Source organism: Equus asinus, chromosome 4, assembly GCF_041296235.1.
Source record: "Equus asinus isolate D_3611 breed Donkey chromosome 4, EquAss-T2T_v2, whole genome shotgun sequence".
Taxonomy (NCBI): Eukaryota; Metazoa; Chordata; class Mammalia; order Perissodactyla; family Equidae; genus Equus; species Equus asinus.
Window position 1 is genome coordinate 37,157,468 of NC_091793.1, and position 17,875 is coordinate 37,175,342.

Consider the following 17,875-nt stretch of genomic DNA (forward strand, 5'->3'; position numbering starts at 1 on the left):
GAGGTAGTTGCCCCTTAGAGGCAGTTACATTTTCCCTGCTTTCCAGCTCCCCTTATAATTTAGGAGTTGAGATGTTGTGAGGTGGAGCCTCTGGGAAAAGGGAGAGCTAGGAAGATGACAAGCCCCATCCCCAACCCCTGGGCAGTATGGCTCCTTCATAATGCTGTTTCCCAGGTATCAACTCGCTCCCTCTTTTCCTACAGTGAGAATAGTTCATTTAATTAAGGAATCTCCATTATTTTGGTATCTTGGCAGAAGGACCATTGTCTAACCATTTAATGAAGTTTGGTTGTTTCTGTGGAATTTGCATTTTGCCTTTGGTTTATGTCTATATTTAAGAATTATCAAAGGAGTATCTTGTTTCACAAAATTTATAAACTAGAGAAGAAAATTACCCATAGTCTTACCATTTGATCATCCAAACTCTACCACCATTCTTCTTTAGGAACATTTTCTTCTGGGCTTTTTCATATGTATTTTTACGCTTTATTTTAAATACTACAATGTAGTATCTTGCTTCTTTTTCCACTTGCTTTTTTGGTCATATATTCTTAATTAAAATATGAAAAATGTTTCAGTATTGATCTATTTTTCATCAAGATCAAGTCATCTTTGGAATCACTCCCTGCCGTTCTCTAATGTTGGGCAAGTTACTGAACATTTCTGCGTCTCCATTTTCTCTCAAGCAAAATGGCAACAGTAATCCCATTGCATAAGGATGTTGCAAATATTAGAAAGTGTATGTAAGTTTCATAACAATACTTAGCACATAGGAACTGCTCAGCTAATGGTGGTTAAAATAATCAATAACGAATAATATTTTAGTCTTGATAGTCCCAGGTAAACAAGCCCTATATTTGTCTTTATGTTTTAAAGATTAAACTTCTTTGTAAAGTTAGATTTCATGTTTTAAAACTTGAATGCTTAAATTTTTCTTTAGAAAAGTATTCCTTTTGCTACGTCATGATTGAATTGAATGCCTTGTTAAGCAGGATACAGATGACGAGCTTGTCTCTCTCCTCGGCAGGTCTCCTGGTACTGCATTTTGGGGTGCAAAGCAAAAGGGAGCTATGGAAAAGTAAGACTAAACAATAATCATCTCCCAAGCTCAGGAGAAGCGGTACGTCGAATTTAAAAAACTTCTAAATGTCAGGAAATCTTACCAAAAGCCTCATTAATCACAATTGAGCGTTTTCCCCACATGAAGTCATTATTTCAGTAAATTTCTCTTATTTCAACTTGAGTCATAACTAAAATCCAACAGTAAATGAAAAAGGCTTTATTTTATTACATGTAAAGTTTACTTAATTATGTTTTCAAAGTCACGTTAATTTTCCATACATAACTTGACACGTGTTTTTGTTAATAGATACCAGCTGATGGTAAAAGCATTTTTGAAGTGAAGGGTTTAGAAACCAATGAAAAATACATCTTTGCAATTGCCGCTTATTCCTCTAATGGGAAGCTTGTTGGTGATGCTGTAGGAGAGACAACTAAACCAATTCTGGTTTATCCACCTCTTTCTGCTGTTACTGCTCGGATGTTCTTGACGCAGGTAGAAGAGTCTTCTGCTAACTTTTTCCTCTATTTTTTTTTTCTGTTAAGCGGTTACTAAGTAATTTCTGATGGAAAAAAACATCATAGCAGATATTCTAAAGCTCCTGTAACACATATTTTCAATTGGTGCAATTTAGTCTCATAAGATAGGAATCATTCGCTTTCTTATTAGTGAGTTTGCTTTTTACAATAACATTTTTTTTCTGGATTGCACATGTAACATATTAATTTTAGAAATTTGGAAAATTAACTAGAGTGCACAAAGAGGAAAGCAAATGTTATGTGTTATCTTATCCTACTCTGTCATCTAGAGTAACAGTTCTTAATCTGGGGCAATTTTGGCCCCCAGGGGATGTTTGTCAATGTCTAGAGACATTTTTTGTTGTCATAACCCAGAGGGGTGCTACCGGCATCGAGTGGGTAGAGGCCAGGGATGCTGATAAGCTTCCTACAATGCAAAGGACAGCCCGTCATAACAAAGAATTATCCAGCCCAAAATGTCAATAGTGCCAAGGTTGAGAAACGTTGATCCAGAGATATCCTTTCATTTGTGTGTGTGTATACATTTAAACACACATACACATATTTATATATACATATATACACACATATGTGTATGAATTTATTTATAATATATAATTTTAATCATATTACATATTATATTACATCCTGATATGTTTGTTTAATATGTTATAGTTGACATTTTCCCCTTCCTTTAAATATCCTTCCAAAAGGTAATTTTTAACGGTTACATGGTATTGCATTCTATAGATAGATCATAGTTTATTTAGTGATTCTTCATTGTACATTTAGATATTTTCCAGTCTTTTGCTATTATAAGCAAAACTGTGATACACATCTTTGTATATAAATCTTTATCTGCATCCATGATTGCTTTTTTTTTTTTGAGGAAGATTAGCCCTGAGCTAACATCTGCCACCAATCCTCCTCTTTTTGCTGAGAAAGACTGGCCCTGAGCTCACATCTGTGCCCATCTTCCTCTACTTTATATGTGGGATGTCTACCACAGCATGGCTTGACAAGCAGTGCATAGGTCCGCACCCAGGATCCGAATTGGCGAACCCCGGGCCACGAAAGCAGAATGTGCAAACTTAACTGCTGCTCCACCAGGCTGGCCCCCATGATTACTTTTTTGGGATAAATTTATAGATGTGAAATTTCTGGATTAATAAACACAGATAGACCAGAGTTCAAGTTTTAGCTCCTCACAGTAGCCATGTGATATTGGGCAAGTTTCATGTGTGAAGTGGGAATAATAATAGTAGCTCTCTCCTGGAGATATTGTGAGTATTAAATGAAATTAGGCATGTCAGATGTTTACTCATAGCACTTATCACATAGTAGGCACATAATAAATATTATTATTGTGTTTAGTTATGGATATACTCATGAATTAACATGCTTGCTAAAATGATTGCCTGACTTAAAATGTGTCTCCCGTGAATAGGACGCTGGAGAGACTGATTCATTGACCTAAGTCTCAAGCACCCAATTTGAAGCCTGTTGTTGGCTGTAAAGCTGATGGCTATCCTAAATTTTATCGCATTTCTATTGTGCTATTTTTTTCTCTTAATAGTTGATTAGTATTATAAGCTAAGATCTTAGTGGTGTTTTATATTATAATATTTTTCAAAGAAAATTAAATTGAGAGAATTGCTAGGATTTGTCTACCATTGATTTAGCATGCCATATTGGCTCATGGTTTTCTGATGTTTTTATTTCTTTAGAATCTAATATATTCCCTAATTTGCAGTGATGGAATTATCTCAAAGTGAGGAGGCAAATATTTCGTCAAGGCCTAATTTTTCTCCAGGGAGTAGTTTGACTTTTGGGCTTCATTTGGCAGAACTTTCATTGAAAGTTAATAAAACTAAGTCCAAGTTATACTGCTGGGATGATGAGAAGTGTCATAAGTAATGACCTGTGGTCCTTCATTGATCCTCTATTTGCAGTATTGTAGTTCATTTATGACAGCGTATGAGTGCTCCCCCTCGTAATGTTAAGTGACCAAAGCAAAATTTTCTCACTTAAAACCTCCTTAATTTACAACTTAAGTGTGAGCTTTTATTTTCTAGCAAGAAAATGTATCTTTCTTTTGGAATTGCAATCTATTTTTCATGAGAGTGGTTAGTTTTTAGTTATAGGATAATTCTGTTCTTTAAAAAATATTACCACAAATATTTTATAGTAAGATATAGAGATGTTTGACTAAGTGCCTATGATGGACTTGGGGCTTTAGGTTGTGTTTCTGCTCAATATTATTCTATAGACATTAATAAAGTCAGGTGAATCTTTACCAAATTTTCCCTTAATGTAGAAAGCTATCAATTTAGGCTATCTGAAAAGTTTTTTAGGAATCTTTATGAATGATATATTTTCTGTGGCTGTTTTTCAATTTCCCCCTTTCTATAGCCTCATTTCTTTTTATTCTTCTTTTTTAAGTCAGGACTGGCTAGATAATGTGAGATAAAATGAGAAAATTAGAAGTCTATGAGCAGGATTTTAGGAGTTTAGGCAAATTGCTTGGTCTCAATTCCCCTATCTGTAAAATGGATATACGACCAAATACTATGTACTGCTGGATTATTGAATTACAAAATCAAATAGTGAGTGGGCACAATGGCTTGTCAAGAAAAGGAAATGGGGAGTATTATTAATTAAAAAACTACTGTGTGCCAGGCGTTTTAAAATTTCATTTCATTTATTATAATAACTCAGTGAAGTGGTATTATTGCTTTCATTTCATAGTTGAGGAAAACGAGATTAATTTAATTCTTCCTCTGCCAATCTCATTTTATTCTGGAAAGGGTGTCTCAGAGAGGTTAAGTGATTTACTCAAGGTTACTTGGGTAGCACACGGTAAGCCTGATGCTTGAACCAGCTCGTGCCTCTCTACTGCTCTGTCCAGGTTCCAAGGAAGTCATGTGTTCCACCTCTAACATGCGCCAAGTTATTCTAAAGCCCATTTCTCTTGTCTGTTCTCTGCCTGGGTTGGTGTTGTTCAGCAGGTGCTGATGACAACATTGGTGGTCGAGTTTGATTCTGGGACATGAATGCTTTGTCAGTAATCACAGTGGTGGCAGGAGAATGAAACTCATACATTTTTTTCCACTTCATGTATGAATTCATTGAAACTCTTAAATTAATAGAGGTTTGTGTTTTTTCTATGATCATTCAAATAAAAAAAATACATAAAGCTACCAGGTAAAAGATAGTCACCCTAATTCTTAAAGCTAAGAAGTTTCAACTCTTCTTTACCCCCTCATCTTCTGGCTGAATCTTACTACTCTCTCTACTTATCTATTTATTGATGAACTATTTATTCAATGTCTATTTTATGCCAAGTTCTATTCTAGATGCCGTCTCTTCTTCCTTTGAACTGTCTTTGTTATCAATCTCATTACCACAACAATAACCCTGGGGTAGATAATTTTGACTTATGGTTTCAGTTAAGACTGATTGCAAGTATGGGAACCAGCCTGGCTTAGGGGAAAGCAGCCGGGCCTTGGGAAGGCTGCAGAGTCCTGGCAAGCCCAGGTCTCGTACCTTTGGTTCTCTCTATGCAGCTGTTTTGTTTTTCTCTCTCTAAAGATTGACTTTCTTTCCTTCTCCATCTCTGGAGAAAAAGTGGCAGCTCCTGAATTTTTATATATCCCTCAATTTCAGCTATAAACAGAGACCGGCTAGCTGGCTCCTAATCTTGATTCCAAATTCCTGGGAAAGAGATCTGATTGGCCCACCAAATGTAATAAAGAGTCTGACTTCATTTTCAATGTTTGACCACTGACTTGTTTTTAAACCTCACCCCTCTTTTTTCTTTTGCCCTCTATCTAGGCATGCTGATAGGGAGGTCGGTGGGCTCACCTTCTCCTTTAGAAATTTAAATTTCCCAGCTCTCAGGAACTTTCCCCACTCCCACCTCCCAGCCACTAATCAAAGCCCAACCCTTTCCTTTTGCTTTGCCCAAGCCAGCCCAGACTTGCTTGTGCCTGCCCAACTCTCCTGGGAGTCCCTTGTCTGAGTAATAAACCTTCTTCAGATTTTCCTGGTGCATGTAGCGTCATCAATCTCAACATCAGAACCACACTTTGGGTAGGGGGTCCATCTTGCTCTGCAAGGGGTGCTATAAAACACCCAGCTTGGGTCAGGGACTCACCCTGAGTCAGTCAACCATATTATATTACAACTGCTGCATGTCCTCTTCTGTGAGTAGAGGGAAATTATCAGGAAAAGAGGATTTTTAAATTCACTTAATGCATTATGATTGAGAGCTTACCCTGTACCAGGCATTGCTCCAGGCTAGTGATTTTAAACCTTGGGCATGTATCAGAATAATCTGGAGTGCTGGTTAAACAGACTGCTGGGTCCTAACACCAGAGTTTATGATTCACTAGGTCAGGGGTAGGGCCTGGAATTTTGCATTTCTAACAAGTTCCTAGGTGATGTTGATGCTGATGATCCAGGGACCATACTTTGAGAACCACTGTTCTAAGCAAAGGGAACAAAATGTCGTGGTAGGAGATAAGTCATAAACAATGAACACAGTAAATAAGTAAATTATCCAGTATGTTAGAAGCTAAGCTCTATGGAAATAAAATTGGAGTATGGTCAGAGGAATTGGAAACTTGCAGTGGGGAATGGAAGGTAGATTACAGTATTAAGTAGGTTGATCAGAGGAGGCCTCATCTAGATGAGATTTGAGCAGAGACTTGAAGGAGGTGAGGAGTGGTTAAGGAAGAGCATTCTGCAGAAGGAGTTAGAGCTAAAGCCTTAAGGTTTCCAGAAGTGCACCTGGTGTGTTTGATAACAGCAAGGAGGCCAGTCGAGTTGGAGCAGAGGGACCCAGGGAGAGTAAATGGATAGGTCAGAGAGGTTAAAAAGTGAGTGGGTGGGTGGGGAAGCAGAACATGAAAAGACTTCTAGGCCATTCTATGAACTTTGGCTTTTACCTTGAGTGAAATGGGTTTTGAGTAGCAAGGTGACATAACGTGACTTCTATTTTCAAAGGCTCACACTGGCTGCTGTGTTGGGAATAGATCATAAGGGGGAAAAGGGTGGAAGCACAGGGACCTGTCTATTGCTGTAATTCAATGACAGGTAGAGGTGGCTTGGCCAGTGTGATAGTAGCTGACATGGTGAGAAGTGGTCAGCTTCTAGATATGTTTTGAAGGAGGAGTTAACAAGAGTTCCCAATGGAAATAATGTAAAGAGAAAAATGAAAGATGACTCAAGGATTCTTAGCTAACTGGTAGGATAGACCACACTGACCGAGTTGGAGGAGGCTGTGGGTGGTCTAGATTTGGGTCAGGGGAAGATCAGAAATTCAGTTTGGGGGATGCTGAGGTAAGACGCTTGTTAGATATTCAGAGAGAATTGTTGAATAGTCAGTTAGATGTATGAATGTGGAGTTTGGGAGAGACGTCTAGGCAGGAGAGGGATTTGAGAGTAGTCATGTAACAATTAAAGCTGTGGGGCTGGATGATATCACCAAGGAAATGAGTGCAGACAGAGAAGAGGAGAGGTCCAAAGACTGAGCCTCGGGGCATGCCAATATGAAGAGGTTGCGGAAAAGAGGAGGAGCTTCCACAGGCCACTGAAAAGGAATGTGGAAAATACCCCCTCAAGTGTGATGTTCTGGAAGCCAAGTGAAAGTCATGTATTAAGGAGGATGTCTCTACTGTACTTAATTATTCCATTCGACTTCTAGTGCTTCTTTCTCGTTTTAACCTCACCCCCTCTAAAATCAATTCTAGACATCACTACCAGCTAGCCATCTTTGAGCCTGCTAATATCGTGGCACTCTTCTGTTAACCCACAAAGACTCATGAATTTAACCCAAAAGTTTTATCATGGCATCTTTTCTTGTTCTGCAATGTCCACTAATTGAATAAGTAACATTATTTTAAAAGGGATGTATTTTGAACGGATAGAACATTCAATTATAGTTTCATCAACTCCCTTATACACCATCTGTTATTATTTTCCATGGAAAATTTTAGAATTATATGGTGTTTTAGTGACCACTTTGTTCAGCTCCTTTATTTGGCCAATGCAGCCCAGAGAAGTGACCTCCTCTATCACTCTAAGTCTCTGCTCTGCTATTTTTACTGAATATCAGACTCTGTACAAATTATTCAACTTCTCAATGCCTCAGTTTCCTCATCTGAAGACTAGAGACGGTAATGGAGCTCACTCCATAGAAACATAATGAGTCGTCAATACGATTATGCACATGGAGAGCTTGGTCCCGTACTTGACCTCTTTAGACACTTCCACCTCATTTTCAAGCCTTGTGAAATCATGTCCACTTTACCTGTCCAATCATATCGCCTGCTTTTCTTCAAATTCCGACCTGCCTTTCCAGTCTCTCCTGCATGCACTGTGGTGATTTCCACTACTGAGCCTTTTTCTGATTCTGTCTAAACTCCCCGTCTGAATCTTATCCCTGCCGTAGGGTTCAACTCAAGCTCTGACTCCTCCTTGAGGTCTTCCTTTCCCCTTTCCTAAGCCTTTGCAGTTATTCTGTTGTTCTGTGTAGTTTTTCTATGATTTCATGTGTTTTATGACTGTACCTCGATTACAGTTTCATGGAGCATGAGACCATTTTAAGCTTTGGAGAATCTCTTCTTACAGTGCTTGGCATAGAGTAGAAACTTCATAAAAGTTTACTGGTTGGCTGATTATGAGGACTGACTGGGCAGATTTAAAAAGTTCTGGGCCTGTAAATTATTCCCTTGAGTGGAGTATATTCTAGCAACATGTCATTTATATGCTTACTTTAAGGAATTTATTTATTCTTTATATCCTACCTGCTTCCATTAAGGATTTGAAGTAGCATGCAACTCATGTGATGAGATTTCATATTGTTAAACATATTTGAACAGAAAGCTTTTTAAAATATTTTTAAAGAAATATATTCTACCAAAAGAAATAGGTAAGTCTATGATTTTTTTCCTCCCTGAGCTTCTGGGTTTTGCCAGTGAAATCAGTTATTTTGCCTAACATTGAATGTGTTAAACTTAAAACATATCATGGCCTCTTGGAAGCATCTCTGTTTTATTCTTCACTCTTCAGCTGTGAACCCTTTGTTGCACAGAAGCTTTGAAAGTGTCAGTCAGAACTAGAAAAGAATGAAGTATATTTCATATTTTGGGTTTGGGAAATCTGATTATTTCTCTTGGAACAGATTGTTCATTATAAGAGTGTCTATAATAAATGGAGCACACTGCCGAGATAGATGGAAATGAAATTAATTTGGCTCAGATGTGATCTTTGTTTTGCTTATGAGAATTTGAAACATCCTTACAGAGTTTCAAATTTCCATGCAATTTAGAAATAAAAGACATTTCAAAATGTGTCTGTCTCCCTTGCCAATGGCTGTCGTTCCCTTACCCCAGCCCCCTAGAACAGAAGAGCAAGCGTGCACAACTGTCTGTGGAATTGGGGTGTGATAGGACCTTATCAGAATTCTTGTTTAAAATATACATTTCACAAAGAAAAATATCGCATAAAACAATGTCCTTTTTGTTGTAGGTTGCCTATCAGATTGGTAACTATGAGTTGGCTAAGAAAGTTTTCTCCCCTGTTTGGGATTATTTTGTTGCTTCTCCACTTCGCAGTGAACAATCTGTTATTAGTTTAAGCAACGTGATGACTATTACACAGAGAAGGTAATTAGAAATATCCTTTTAAAGTATTAATTTGCTTATTGAAAATATGGATGTTGGGTGTGAAGCATAGAATTAATTTATTTTCAATTTCATGTTAAGATAGTCCCTGTAAAACTATTTCTAGTAAGTATCTTAGTAAGTGTATACGTTCCATGGTCTCAAGTCCTCGTTAGAAACTTTTTCCCTAGAGTTAGAATAAACACTGGAGGCATATGGTTGCATTCTGAATTTAAGGTAATGAAGGTTATGGGAAAAAACCCCCCAATACTAACCAAGCTAATGTCAGTTATATAAGAAAACACAAATATGCGTGGGGGACTTTTGGAATAGAGAAAGGTCAGGTTGGGGTTAAGGTTGTGGTCTGATGGGTGGACTATTAGGGTAAGAAGGCATTTTCTTCGCTTGAAGAGGCTCCAAGGATTAGACCATCAGCAATTGCAAATAGTCCCATAGAATCTTTATGAAACCACAGACCATCCTTTGCTTTACTGCCATTTTTCCTTAAAAGGACAAAGTTTAAGAGCAGCCTCAGAAATGAGCATTAGTACGATTTCAGGCTGCCTCAACAAGTTCAAAAACAGCAACAATCTCCTTCACTAGCTTGTTAATGGCTGAAATTCCTTTAATAAGACAAAACTCTTCACTCCTAAATCAAAGGCAATGAGCTTAAAATGCGTGTCCTGGTTGAGGCAAGACATCAATAATGCTTATTCACACAAAGGTGTAACTCCATTCAATTAAGCAAGTGTAGACTTAGCATTTACCATGTGCAAGGATGCTAGGTGTTATGTGGGATGAATTTGAAAGGCATTTCAGAGGTGGAAGAGACAGGACTTGGAAGATTTTATGTGACCCATGGGATAAGAGAGCAAAAGTAGTGAAAGTTGACTGGGAAGCATAAGATGTTTACTAAGGGAACATGAGAGGTGGACCAAGTTTTTGGAGGAAGATAATGAACTTGATTGGGAATATTTTGAGTTCAGTTTTCCAGCAGGATGCCTTTGTGGACATGAGACAGCCAGGAGGTAGCTGAATATTTAGTGTTGACACCGAGGAGAGAGGTCAAGGCTAGAGATACAGATTTAGAAATTGTCCATTGAAGTCATCATTGAAATTTTGACAATGAGTGATATCTCCCAGAGAATGACTATTTAGCAGAAAAGATAGAAACTGGAATTGAACCCTGGGCGTCACTTACATTCAAGAGACGGAAGCAGGAGAAGGAATCAAGGAAGGATGTTGAAAATGTTTTGTGTTGGTCTCAACCTATCCATAACAACTATTGTGGCTGGACCAGTCCTTGTGGTTCTTATTATGATTGGAGAAGGTGCTCTTCAGCAACAACCATCAAGAAACTTTGAATTAGTTATGGGACCTGGAAATTACACAGCACACAGTGAGGTCGCAGGTAGACAGAGAGAAAGAGAGCATGTGCTTGGGCCTGAGGTTCTGCTTTTATTGGGGTCCTAAGGTTTTGAGGGCTCAGTCTTTATTGATGAATTTAAAACATAAGAGCAGGAATTTAAAGTGTGGGAAGAGAAGAAACAAGTGGCCCAAATGGTCAGTTATCAAAATCAACCAAGATCTCTAAAACAAAGGAGCCTCAGTGGGAGATGTGACCTGGCTTTTTATCTAGTTGTGTTACTGGCAATGTGTTTATTCAAGATAGCCATCTTTGAAGTGGATGCCTCTTTGAAGTGGGTGCCTTAGGAATCAAAGCTTAAGTCAGGCATTTGCATTACAAAAAAAGAGAAAATCCAACTGTCAGGTTTTACACTATAAAAAACGAGCAGTCCAGGATGTGAAAGTCTGGGAAAATGCATTGCCAAGGGAAGTGAGAGTTTCACCCTGGAGGGACTGGTCAGCAGTATTCAGTGCTAGTGCAAAGTCAGGCAGAGCAGTTGCTCAATAAAATACTACAGAGAGATTGGGTATGATGAAAGCTAAGAAGAGGCTTTAGGCTTGGCAATTAGGAGGCCAGTGGTGAGTTCAAGAAGACCATTTTTGGAGAGTGATGAGCTAGGAAACTTTTGCAATTGGCTAAGGAATAAATGAAAATGGAAAATTGTAGCAAGCAAAGATCACTCATATGAAGTTTGGTGGTAAAGAGAAGAGGAAATGGGCAGAAACTTGAGGGGGAGGGCAGGCTTAAGGAAAGAATTTTGGAGGATGGAGGGAAGGGAGACAGTGGAGAGAGAGAGACTGAGGACAGAAGAAAATTCACATGATAATGGCACTATGGTGGTAGAACTAAGAGCATATGAGAGCACATGAGGTGGAGAACAGGGGATTTAGAACATTCGCTTTGGGGAATGTGAACAAGCAGACATTAGGGATAAACGGAAGTGTTGCTGAGAAGTACTAATGACTAAGCTGATGTCACGTAACATGAATTTGTAGTAGGGCTCAGTTCCTTGCGGCTAAGGGCCACATTTGATTCATCTTTATATCCCAGAGCCTAGAATATTGTCTTGTACCTAGTAGGTGTTCAGCAAATGCTAGTTTGAATGAAAAAAGAATGAATGAGGAGAATAAATGACTAAGTGATTGACCATTGTGGCAGGGATAGAAACGTTAGACGGTGACATCTATGCAAGGTCAGGCAAGTTGATTATTGTATAAAATAAGGGATACGGAATCTAAAATGCTAGGGAGGTCACTATTGGAATGATTGACCAGAATCTGAGCTGGATAGGGAAGGAAATGGAGCCGGGAGGAGGCGATACCCTGGGCTCATTGCACCTGTCAAGGTAGTGATGGTCATCGTGAGGACAAAGAGTTTAGTATGAGTTGCAAGAGCGGGAGAACTAAAATTCTCCTGGCAAAGATAATTTCAGAGTGTAATATGATGGTGAAACTGATAATCTTCAAGTGTGAATTACTGATGTCAGATTCTTTTCTGTACTCTGGGGATAGAGGTTGTAGACAATAAATGGACCTGAAGCTTAGAAGGGAGGGTTTTCCACCAAGCAAGGCTAAGGGCAAGGAAGGGAATACAGTGTTTAATGGCAGGAATATGTTCCGAGAAATACATCCTTAGGCTATTTCATCATTATGTGAACATCATAGAGGGTACTTACACAAACCTAGATAGTATAGCCTACTACACACCTGGGCTATGTGGTCCTAACCCTATGGGACCACCATTGTATATGCAGTCTGTTGTTTTCCGAAAGTTTGTTATGCAGTGCATGACTGTATTGGAAAGAAAGATGGAAGACTGTAGATTTCACAGTTTTGCCAATGTTTGGCGCTATTGACTGCAGCTTAGAAAAGATAAGTTGAAATAATCCAGGAGTTATTAAGACTCTGTCTCTCTCTCTCCGTCTCTCCCCCTCCCTCTTTCTCTTTAAACATGGCTCATTTTGCTAGAAATGACTCTTATTTTCAAGAAGTTCATTAATTGAAATTTTGAGCCTATTTTCTAAGTTTCTGAATATCTATGGTGATTTCATTATATTGATAAAAAAGAACTTTATATATTAGGACCAGAAAATTTTGCCAATAGTTATTTTTATGTACCTATGATATAATATGTCAGCAGCTTAATTTTCTTGGTTTTGAACTTGTTAAGGATAGTCTTTAATTTTAATGTAAACAGCTTACGAGAGATGTTCTACAATTTTTTGCTGCTATCTTGGGATCATTGTCTAGATATTAAGAACAAATCAGTCTAACATGGCGAATTCACATGCTGAATCATTTTATATTTATAGCTGTAACATCATTTACCTCCTTTTGCAGATTACATTCAGATATTTTGGCAGAGACTTCTTCAATCCTCTTATACCTTTTTCTTAGAAATATTTTTGTAACAAGTGACATTAAAATTAAAGAAGAAAATCTTTTCTGTGACAATATTAAAGGCAATGAGATTTTCCCCTCTCAACAAGTAAGTGAATTAAAATGGCTGAAAATGTGCTGATTTCTCTTCATTTATTTCTTGATATTTCAAGTTCGTGTTCTTTTGAGATTGCATATCCTGGTTTGTGAATGGGCTGGGAGGCCATTGGATGATCGTGAAGTGTTATTGGATGTTCCATGTAGGTTTCACCAGACTGAGTTCATGTATTTTTTTCATTTTTTCAATTTATCTTTTTTCCCCTGTACAAAAGTGGTATACACTTCAAATATTAAAAAATGTACAATGTATAAAATGAAACCCATTGTAATCCTATTGCCCCTGAGAATGCTATGATTTTATTTTCATATAATGTCTCTAATTTTTAAAAATATGCGTAGACAAATCTGTTATTGCTATTATTATTCTTTTTTACAAAAATGAGATCATGATCTACTTGCTGTTCTGCACCTTGCCTATTTAACACTTTTTATAATTTGTCTTGGGCATATTTTCATGCTGGTACATATCAATCTACCAAATTCTTTTAATTTTAACTTTGCATTCCTGTCCAGGTAGGAAGTTAACCTCTCTCTTATTGATAGACGCTCAGGGTGGTTATAAACATTGCTTTATGTGCATCTGCAATCTTAGAATGCTCTTAGAATGTTAAAATGTTGATTTTAACAACAGTCCTACACTATTGTTTTCATTCTAGATTGAGTTTCACTCTTCTTTCTCTCTCCTTCCTATTTTACTCACCTTGGATATATAGTTTATTTTACAGTTGCTTTTTCCTACCAATTCATTTATTCATTAATTAATTAACCAATAAATTGTTACCCGAGACTGTGCCAGTTTCTGTGGATATGAAAGTCAAAAAAACATGACCCTTCTCCCTCGACAAGTTCACAGTCTTGTAGAGCCTGAGCACTCACAACTGTCAATCTGTTCCTACTACATTGCATTCAGTGTCTTCTTTCAGCATCCAGTCTGAGAATAAAGACAATCTCTAAGTACTACAATGAATTCCAGAATGCTGGACTATCATTCTAGTAATAACTTGATGTATGGAAATTTCTGGTTGCCACACACAGTTTTCTTTGTGTATAATGTATGTATATGTAGAAAAATAATGAAATCGTTCCCTAAGAAGGAGAAAGGAGGTGTAAGAGAGGACTGCTTTTTTTTTTTTTTGCTGAGGAAGCTTCACCCTGAGCTAACATCTGTGCCAATCTTCCTCTGTTTTGTATGTGGGTTGCTGCCACAGGATGGCCACCGACAAGTGGTGTAGCTCCACACCTGGGAATCGAACCCAGGTCGGTGAAGTGGAGTGTGCTAAACTTAACCACTAGGCCACGGGGCCAGCTCCCTCCTATTTTTTTAAGTGGCGTTTAATCATAAAAACCTAACTTTACATTTTACTATCATTTTTATTTAAGTAGCAGAAATATAACAGAAGATTAATTTGGGCTACTGGAAATTTACCATTTTCTCACAAATCTGGAGGGGAAATGGGACTCTGTTCATCAACAGGGGGCAATATTATAGAGACATTCTGTTGTAATTATTACTTGTTATAATTTATGTTTTGAAAAAGCTAAATTTTTGCTAACATTAAAATATAGCCAAGAATTTTATCTTACCAATGAAAAAAGATTGGTTTCTTTTCTGTTACTAGTGGTATATATATTGTTTTACAACAAATTCTGAAGTCTAATTCTAAGATTGCGTTGTCCGTAGGTAGACTTACTGGGGACTTAGAATTGTTCCTGAGTTTAGATTTTCTTCATACCGACATTCATGTTGTTAACTCACAAGGATCACATTTCTTACACTTTCCTCTCCTTAGAAACATGTTAATTAAGCACCTGGTGTTGACTTTGTGTACCAATACCTGTTTTTTTACAGATGGCTAGACTAGCTGAATGTGAGAGAGTATTAGTGGCATTGGAACTTAGCAACTACCTAAATGATTCCAGTTATACCCTTCAAGCTGTGACTCAATGTTATGGCCTCCTTGCTCCTATAATCTATCACAATATTGTTTTGGTACCTGTGGTACAGGTAAGGGTATTTTTCTCCACCAGATAAGAGTATTTTTACAAAGGGCAACTCAACAATGCATTTTGGAAAAGAAAAAGCAGTGTACCTCTTATAAAGTACAAATAGATCAAGAACAAGTATTATGAAATTTTGTGAGTTAATGGAAAAACATTTTAATAATTTAAATTACATGTCCGGGCAACCATAGATGAGGACTTTAAAATGTTTTCTCTGAAAATATTCAGCCCCGTTGCTGTCCATATTTAAATATTGGCAATCTGCTTTTCTAAGTTTTTTAAAAGTCATTTCAATTTTTATGTTCTTGTAATGTTAGAAACAGCAATATTTATTCAAAGCATGTTGTTAAAGCCATCATCTGGGGAAAAATTGGTGGATGACCCAAGAAAAAATACTTGGTGTCTTGGTAATGGAGGAGTTGGAATTTATGGAAAAAGGGTAGGTGAGAGCTGGCTGAAAGGATTATATTAGTCATATATTCTTTCTAACAAATCAGCATAAACTTAGTGGATTAAAACAAAACCCATTTACTGTCTCATAGTTTTCTGTGGATTACGAGGCTGAATATGGGTTGGCTGGGTCTTCTGCACAGGGTCTCATCAATCTAAAGTCAAAGTGTTGGCCAGATGGTGATCTCTTCTGAGGTTTGGAGTCCTCTTCCAAGCTCACTGGCCATTGAGGGAATTTATTTCCTTGTAGTTGTGTGATAGGAGGTCCTTAACTCCTGAAGACTGGCGACCAATCCTGGCCACATGGCCTTCTCCACTACACGGTGGTTTGCTTCTTCAAGGCCAGCGGGAGAGTCTCCTTTCAGATGCATGAGGAGTCTTGTATAACGTAAAAGAGTCATGAAAGTGATGATCCCATCACATTCACAGGCCCTACCCACACTTAAAGAGAAGGCATTATACAGGGCTTGTACATCAGGGGAGGAATCTTGGGGACCATCTTTGAGTTCTGCCTACCATAGGGAAATAATGAGAGAAGTATGATTTTATTGCTGATGCTTACAGAAAGTCATCATCATCACTATCATTGTCATCATCATCATTATCATCATCTACTCAGATTTTGAGAACCAAGAAGATATGAGTGAACTCATGCAAAATTTAAACATTTTTAATTCACTATTGAGGAAACTAACCAGAGAGCTTAAGTAACTTAACAAATGTTCATCTTGGAATAGGTATTCTGGGGCATAGACGTGCCTCCTTCTCCCGCATTGCCCACGTCTAGTAGTTCAGCAGCTGAAGAGATCTGCTTCCAGAATCCAAAATCTAGACTCACAGTTGATAAGCTTCCACATCATTTATAAGTGGATTGGAGCAGTATTCCCAGGTGTGGAATATGCTTCCTCCAGAACCCAGAGGCATCTACCTGGCATTGTCCTTTCTTCTTAGAGGTGAGAGATGCCAGATGTTAGACCTACTTTGGAGGAGGTGTCTCAGCATGTCCCAGATTTTTCATTAATGTGTCAGGCCCCTGACTCTTCATAGGGTTTATTTCTACCCTCTGGAGGATATGCATCTTACCAAGGTCTTCAATGTACTTACTGTTTCTTGCTCACTAGGTCCGATTAACATGATGTTATTGATATAGTGGTCCAATGTTTTGTCTTGAGAAATGTCCAGAAAGTTCAGCTCTTTTCATAAAATATTATGTCAGAGGGTAGGAGAGTTATCATTGTCCTGGGGCAAGACTCTGAGTGTATACTCTTGTCTGCCCAGTGTGAATGGGAACTTCTTCTGGTACTTCTTCCTAATGGGATATTATTTCTATCCAATAAGATAGAAAAGAAAACAGTAGCCATATCAATGCATACCTTTTAATGTGCTCTGGCAAAGACACAACATTGGGAATAGTGGCTGCCGTTGGTGCTCAACTGGCTGAGTTCAGGATAGTCCACTGTCATCCTCTAGGTCCCTGTTGGTGCAAGGTGTCTTTAGCTACACTACAGAGAATGGGTTATATCTATGAGTAAAAGCTTAGGAAAGGAGTTTCTAACTAAATTGTATTGTTTGGAATAGGAAAAGATGAGTGGAATAGAGGGAAGTTTCCGGAAATAGGCATCAATATGTATGAGAATGTAATATATGACAGAATTGGCATTCCAATTCAGTGGGAAGAGAATGGATATTTTTAATAAATTGTGGTAAAAAACTGGATATTTATCTGAAACAGTGGAGTTTGACCCCTATTTTGTACCATATATAAAAAGTCCAGATGTATTAAAGACTTAAATGTAAAATCAAGCAAAAAATTTTATGAAAAAAAATCCCAGGAGATTACATGTGCAATCCAGGGTTGGGGAAACACTGTCTAATCAAGACAGAAATCTTAGAAATAACAAGAAAGATAAGACATATTAGACTATATTTCCAGCAACCTGTGTGTGACAAAAAGGACCATAACAAAGACAGTAGAAAATTCATAGATTTGGAAAAAGTGTCTAACATTGATGAGGATAAATATATATAAGAAAAAATCTGACAAATTGACAATAACTTAATAGAAAAAATGGGCATGGGATAGGAATAGGCAGTTTACAGGAGAGCAAATCCAAGTGGCCAAGAAAATATGACAAGATGCTCAAACTCTGAATATCTGTAGACATGCACCTTAAACGAACAATGTAATATCACTGGCAGAATTGAAAAGATCTGTTAATTCTTATTGCTGGCGAGGATGTGGGGCAAAGGCATTCTCATTCATGGATGGGGGA

At 37.8% G+C, this 17,875-nt stretch overlaps 1 protein-coding gene across 14 annotated transcripts in view; it reads left to right on the forward strand.

Moving 5' to 3' along the window:
* CFAP54 (cilia and flagella associated protein 54) overlaps positions 1–17,875 on the forward strand; it is a 308,554-nt gene that overhangs the window by 78,379 nt on the left and 212,300 nt on the right. For 13 of the 14 annotated variants that reach the window (XR_011502650.1, XM_070507105.1, XM_070507102.1 and 10 more), the window contains 5 exons: positions 1,028–1,120; positions 1,370–1,555; positions 9,112–9,248; positions 12,993–13,140; positions 15,001–15,156. Coding sequence is in view for 13 of the 14 variants with exons in the window: in XM_070507105.1 (XP_070363206.1) it covers positions 1,028–1,120; positions 1,370–1,555; positions 9,112–9,248; positions 12,993–13,140; positions 15,001–15,156 (720 nt within the window). In the remaining variant the exon portion in view is untranslated. The remainder of the gene's footprint in view (positions 1–1,027; positions 1,121–1,369; positions 1,556–9,111; positions 9,249–12,992; positions 13,141–15,000; positions 15,157–17,875) is intronic. The other variant, XM_070507106.1, reaches the window with a different exon arrangement.